The following is a 7,673-nucleotide window of genomic DNA, read 5'->3' on the forward strand; positions in this document are numbered from 1 at the left end:
AGAGAGAGAGAGAGGAGGTAAGAAGAAATAAAGAGGAGATAAAGGGGAGAGAAAAGGAAAGAAAAGAAAAGAAAAGGAAAGAAGAAAACAACGAAACTGAAAAAAAAGTTGTAACTTCCCTTATTGAAGAGGAACTTGGTCTCCTGGTTCGTTGACATCGAGAGATATGCATTTCGAAAACGAGTCTTCTTCGTAAGAAACCATACTCTTGTCAGTGCATTTACCTCTTCCATGTCTCTGCATTTTTTTTTCGATTCTAACAGGTGGTACTGGTCTACCAAATCCTCTCTTTCTCTCTCTCTCTCTCTCTCTTTTTTTTTGTAACTCTCTTATTTTCGATTGCTTTACCTGGAATTTTTAAATGTTTTAACCCACGTTCATACCAGTGTGGGCGATTGCAGTGTCTCGAACAAAAGTTCGGACATTGCTATTTATATCGATTTCGATGATATGTACAAGAAAAAAAAAAAAAAATAAATAAATAAATAAATAAAAAGAAAGGAAAAAAGAAAAGTATCTTGAGAAAATGTCATTGTTATAATCGGTTGATGCTAGTGGTAACCATCAAAAAAAAAAAAAAAGAAAAAGAAAGAAAGAAAAAAAATGAAAAAAAAAAGGAAAAGAATCAACGTTTATAAACGTTAGAAATTTTAATCTAATGTATTACGTGATTCATGAAATGTTTCATAAATAATTTTATTGAAATAATAATATAATAAATTTTATTGTTGGATCTTAAAAAATTCCAATAAAACGTTAGAACTCATTGAAATCATAAATTACTCCTGATGACGTTTCGATGACATTGAACGATTCAATGACGAAGAGGATAATTATTAAAGTAAAATAATTATTTCTGATTCGGTAAAGAAAGCAAAAAAAACAAAAAAAAGGAATAAGAAGAAAGAAAAAAGAGAAGTTTAAAAAATACATGACTGATGATTACATGAAATTTTTTTTCTTTTACATGACGTCAAAGAATTTTACGAAAAAATAAAAAGTAAATTAAATCAATATAATGTTAGAAATAATCGATAATTAATTAGTATTAAATCAATTGAATTAATATTTTACGTATGATATTAAAATTGTCGATTAATAATTCATTAAATTAATAAATAATAAATAATATTATGACAAATAATAAAATAATAAAAAAAGAAATTGCGAGGTGATTATATCTCTGTGGAGAGAGAGAGAGAGAGAGAGAGAGAGAGAGAGAGAGAGAGAGAGAGAGAAGAAAAAAAGAAAACTTTAAAAAAATATACAGTACGATTACATGAAATTTTTTCTTTTGCATGCCGTCAAATAATTTCACGAAAAAATAAAAAATAAATTATATCAATATAATATTAGAAATAATCGATAATTAATTAGTATTAAATCAATTGAATTAATATTTTACATATGATATTAAAATTATCAATTGATATTTCATTAGATTAATAAAATAATCAAGTAATCAAGTAATCAAGTAATCAAGTAATGAAGAAGAAATTGTAAAGTAATTATTTATTCTAAATGAAAGGAAAAAAAAAAAAAAAGAAAAAAGAAAAAAAGAAAAAGAAAAGAAGTGAAAAAAGGAATAAAATAAAGAAGAAGAATAAAGAGAAACGAAAATTTTATAAAAAAAATAAAAAAAAAAAAAAAGAAAAAAACACACACACACACACACATATGTACGTACACGATTTCGTACTGATCATTGATGTGGGACGAAATTGTTTTTCTTTTCTTTTCTTTTCTTTTTCTGCCTCCTCCTCCTCCTCCACCACCTTCACCTCCTCCTTCTCCTCCTCCTCCTCCTTCTTCTTCTTCTTCTTCTTCTTCTTCTTCTTCTTCTTCTTCTTCTTCTTCTTCTTCTTAAGGAAGAGCTACGGATGAGCAACGACAGGATAGAGGCGGAGTATGCCTCCTTCGCGCGAACTTGTGGGGTCCTACGGCCATGTAATTGGGATCCTGTGGCTCCTGGCAAAACTCGATAGTGGGGGAGGCCCTATGTAAGCCCTCGAACGGCCGAGGTCCAGCCCATCCAGCATCAGGACATCGTACCAAGGTCGTCCTGGACAGTACGATTACGATATATATACTGGACTATTTGCGATCATCACAGTTTGCATATTTGAAAGATCAAATTTTTCGTCAACGTACTTGTAAATTCGTAAGAAACGAGTGAGGAATTTTTGGACAAAAACAAAAAAGAAAAGAAACAAAAAAACAAAAAAAAAACAAAAAAAAAGAAAAAAAAGGAAAAAGAAGCAATTTCTTTTTTTCCATTTTCTTTATCTCTTTTTCTCTTTGTTCTGTTTTGTTTTCTGGTGGGTGTAAGTGGGGAAAAAAAAATTTATTAATTAAAAAAAAAAAAAAAAAAAAAAAAAAAAAAAAAAAAAAAAACAAGAAAAAACGAAACAACGACGGCGTTGTTCGTTGCTCGTGGTACATATATATATATATATATTTATATATAAAATAAAAAAAGAAAAAAAAAGAAAAAAATAGATAAAAAAAAAATTATATACATACATACATGTACGAGATGAAGTTAGGATTCTTCCTCGTTTTATTTTATATTGGCGTTAGTATAGCCACGAGAAGGAGCAGATCGACAACGTCTGCAACCGGAGTAACGTCTACGACATTGAAGGATGACGATGAACTGAGCTATGCGGAATCAAGTGAAGGTAAGTGATAATATATATATATATATATACATATTTTTTTTTTTTTTATTTTTTATTTTTTATTTTTTTTTTTTCATTTCTTTCGCTTTGTCTCGTTAATTCAGAAAATTTCTTGTTTTCTTACTTTACGTTACGTCACATTGCGTTACACGTACGCATTACTGATAACATTAACTCTTAAACCTGCGGGATGTCATAAGTTGTATATATTTTTTGGTTCATTTTTTATTTTTTCTTTTTCTTTTTTTTTGGTTAATTGTAATAATTTCTAAATGCAATTAAATGTGTGTCTAAATTTAGATGACATATCAAACGATACGAGATATTATTTGTTCGTTTTTTATAAAAAAATTTTCTCATAATTAATTCTCTTGTATCTTTTAATAAATAATAATATAATTTGTTAATAAATAATTATGAAAGTAAGTCGTTTGACAAATTGCCGAATGAATTAATGATTGATAGTTATTTAAAAAAAAAATATTTTATACATTACAAATATTCATATGTATGTATATATATATATATATTTTTTTTTCTTTTAATTAAAAAAATATATACGTAAGAAAAAATTTCAAAAGAAATTAATTAGTCACGAATATTCGTATTTTTTCTTTTTTTTGTCATTTATCATCGTTCTAAATTAAAAGAACGTTTGGAAAGAATCATTATAATATTATATATTCATTACAATTATCAATATATCAATTCAGTTTATTTTTATACATTTCATGGAATTATTTGAAGCCATGTAAAAAAAAAAGAAAACAAAAGCGAAAGAAAAAGAAAAAAAAAAGGATAGAAAATAAAGTGAAAATTTTATAATTGTTTACAGAATTGGAACACTCATGGGATAGCATAAAGTTACAGAAATTGGATGGCCGATCGAATGGTTGGTCGAACGATCATAATTCAACAGCCGACAATACCTTAATTATTAGCCGTGACAACAATGGAATAATCGAGGGAAAACAATATGGAGAAATACCGAAACCAATTTCCATACCAAATCCAATTTCGCCAACTTACGTGCCTTCCTCGCAACCACCATTGCCACCGTCCGGTTGTTTAACATCTAGGGGACAATTTTCAAGTCAGAAAAATTGTGCTAATTATTTGAATTGTTGGGACGACGTTGTCATAGAACAAACATGTCCTAACGGATTGTTATTCAATGATCTCACCAATTTCTGTGATTTCGATTACAACGTAAATTGCGGCAACAGACCATTACCAACTCCGAGTAAGTACGAGGTCAAATGATGAAAAACAATACAAAACAAAACAAAAATAAGAACTAAAAAGAATTAATAAAAAAAAAAAAAAAAAAAAAAAAGGGAAAAATTCTCTACGATGTAAGCTGATCTATTGTTGTTCTTCTTTTTTTTTTATTTTCTTTTTTATTTTATTTGTCTCACGCACGCACAGAACCACCATTACCGCCGGGGTCAAAGTTATGCCCGGATCCATACGGACGTTATCGTAGCTCGATGAACTGCTCGGAATTCTACGTTTGTCTTGCCAATAAACCCATCAAGTTCGGTTGTCCTCGTGGATTGGTCTACAATGACGTAAGCATTTCGATATATCTTATGACATCCTTTTTCGAATATAAAATGGCATAGGTAACATGGAAAAAATTAAATATTATTAGATAGATGAGTTAAAAATTTAATAGCAATTAATGATTTATTAAATAAATAGATAGACGTATGTATACACGTATATTCCGTTTATCTCAAAAAAAGGAAAAAAAAATGTCATTGAATTATGAAAAAAAAAGAATATATATATATATATATATATATATATATATATATATATATATATACGCACATGTAGTTCGATATTAAAAAAAAAAGAAAAATAAATAAATGAATTAATCATCGAAATTTAAAAAAAAGAAAACAAAAAAAATGAAAAGAGAAGGAAAGAAAATTGGCACCATATAATTAATGTCTCTCTTTATATCGAACGAATCTATGAACCGAATTTATTTTTTGAATCTCTTGTTATTTCTTTCTTTTTTTTTTTTTCTTTCGCAGTTTCAGATATCACCAATTTTTCGAGCTATCTCTTATTTCATATACAATACGTAAACACATAAATATTCAATATTATTCGATTTTATTTCATTGTTAATTTTATTACTGATTGTTTAATTTCATATTAAATATTATTTTCCGTCAGGAATTGGGAGTATGCGATTATCTACGTAACGTCGACTGTAAAGGTAGTGCAACGCCAAAACCTCAACAATCAACGACTCAATCTTGGTCACAATCGTCCGTTTCTATTCAATATCCTCCATCTTATCCATCGCAATCTCCTTATCCGACCCAACAACCATCTTACATTCCTCAACAACCAACAAGACCAAGTTCTCCTTATCTCGGTAGTTCTTGGGTTAGTAACGTCAACGGTGAATTATGGCAGCAACGTACCGGCAACAACGATAGAGAATTAGAAAAGGAGGAAGAAGAAAGGGATAGTACGGCCTCGAGGAAACCGGAAATAATCGAGGAATTATCGGAATCTTCGAGTATAACGAATCCATGGACTATACTTCATACTATACCGGCGTCAATGAGTAAAATTCCATGTACCGATGGGGATCTCCATAAACTCGATGAAACTTGTACAAGCGTACTCGTTTGCAGAATTGGTAGACCGCAATTAGTCAGATGCACGACGGGAATGATCTACGACAGACCGACCGATTCCTGTAAACCATTTACGATTGCCAAATGGTATGTATATTTATTTATTTCTTTTTTTTTTCCTTTTTCTATTTTTTTTTTTTTTTTTTTTTTTTTTTTATTACGAAATTATTCTATGATGTTACCTGATGATAGTTTACCATACGAAAAAAGGAAGGGGGAAGAAAAGAAATTGACATATCGGTCGTAATATTGTTAAATTAAGTATATTAAATTAAGTAGTAAAATAATACGATATTATCTCGTGCAGGAATATTATTTTATTTTAATATTATTAATTTATTATCATTATTTATTATTATTATTATTTTTATATTATAATTATTAATTTATTATCATAAGATTGATAATTTTGTAAACGTATTTATATTTATCCATATTATTTTTAATGACTTATGATATTTTCGTATTACGAAAGACACGATATTTCGCGTACAGGGATATTATTTTTATTTTAATTCATCGTAAGATTGATAATTTTGAAATTTATATTTAATATGAGTATTTATATTTATTTACATTTTGTAAACATTGTTTCATTTTATTGACGTAATATTAATTGTTAATTTGTATTCAAAGTTTTTCCATTTTCTTTTTTTTTTCTTTTTTTTTTTATTTATTTACATTTTTTCTTTTATATTATTTATATTTTTTTTTTAATATTTATATTTATTTTATATTCATTTACATTTCATAACTATTGTTTTATTTTATTGACGTAAAATTAATTGTTAATTTGTATCCAAAGTGTTCCCATTTTTTTTTTATATTTATTTACATTTTTTTTATATTATTTATATTTTTTTTATATTTATTTTTATTTACATTTTGTATCCATTGTTTCATTTTATTGACGTAAAATTAATTGTTAATTTGTATTCAAAGTTTATCCATTTTCTTTTCCTTTTTTTTTTTTTTTTTTTTTAATATAAGTTTAATGACGTATAAATTAATATGATTGTACTTATATATTTCTTTATATTTTTGAACTATCATTTCGTTTTATTGATATAAAATAAATTTTTAAATTGTATTAAAAATTCTTGATAATTTTTTTTTTTTGTTTTTTTTTTCTTAAATACAAGTTCATAATACAAGTTTATAAATTTTTACAATAATACTTATATAATTATCTTAGATTTTTCAATAATTATTTTATTTTATTGACATAAAATTTATAAGTACAAAAAAAATTAATTATCTTTCATTGATCAATTTTTCCAATTAGATGTGTTTATGGCAATGAATTTAATTCTATTTTCTTTCTTTTTATTTCAGCTAACTTACGATAAAAAGGAAATTAAAAATTCGTCGAAGGATCCTCGAACGCAATGACGTAATCATTTTTTTTTTTTCAAATGTAGCAATCTCGTTACAACAGTTTTAAAAAAATTCATTATGCATACATATATATATATATATATGTATATGTAAAATAAATCGAACGATTGATTTATTACAAAATAATTAATTAACATTGTATACTTAGAAAGAAATTGACACGAACTTCCTTTCATTCTTTCTTTAACGTTAAACACTGGCATGTCCTTTTCTTTTTTCTTCTTTTTCTTTTTTTTTCTCTTTATTATCGAACCCTTTATAATGAAGCTTAATAACGAAAAAAGAAAAAAAAAAAAAAAAAAAAAAAGAGCTGATTACTTACTTTTAATTTACATTTTTTTTTTCCTTTTTTTTTTTACATTTTTTTTTCTCGTCCCGTCTTTTTAACATTAATTAATGTACTGTGATTACCTTTCTCTCTATAAATTTAATTTGACAAATTAACGCTTCGTTAAAAATAATGAATTTCATTTATATAATAATAATTCCTCGATTTAATAAGAATAATGATATCATTATGATAATGTATACGTATAAGATATGAGAGAAATAAACCTCGTAATGATTATTTAATATGAAGCTTGACATTACTATGTAAAAATTTTATGAAACGTCACCATTCGCAATAACATATTACCTCATTAAATACTGTCAATGATTAAATTTATAAAATAAGTATATCCATATAAATGATTTTTTTTTCAAACGCGTCGGTAATATTCTCAAATGGTAACAACGAGAACGTGTTTACGTGTGAATATGTTATTGTATCAATAGTTTCCAATTTATTCCGACAGAGTGCGCGCTCGTAATATTTCCCTGTGGTAATTGAAAAGCCGGCTTTTTTATCTCTTTTTTTTTTTTTTTTTTTTTTATTATATAAAACCGTATTTTTATCAACATAACGATATATTTTTACGATAGATTTTTT

At 26.4% G+C, this 7,673-nt stretch overlaps 1 protein-coding gene across 1 annotated transcript; it reads left to right on the forward strand.

Annotated features, from left to right (window-relative positions):
• Positions 1-1,951: 1,951 nt before the first annotated feature.
• On the forward strand, positions 1,952-6,804 carry LOC118447412 (uncharacterized; the record flags this gene model as incomplete). Its single annotated transcript, XM_035879319.2, has 6 exons — positions 1,952-2,069; positions 2,586-2,681; positions 3,517-3,924; positions 4,110-4,252; positions 4,872-5,431; positions 6,680-6,804. Coding segments are annotated over 6 exons (1,329 nt in total), but the record flags the coding sequence as incomplete, so codon positions are not given.
• Positions 6,805-7,673: the final 869 nt, after the last annotated feature.

Source organism: Vespa mandarinia, chromosome 20 (assembly GCF_050613455.1).
Source record: "Vespa mandarinia isolate Hongniang chromosome 20, ASM5061345v1, whole genome shotgun sequence".
Classification (NCBI taxonomy): Eukaryota; Metazoa; Arthropoda; class Insecta; order Hymenoptera; family Vespidae; genus Vespa; species Vespa mandarinia.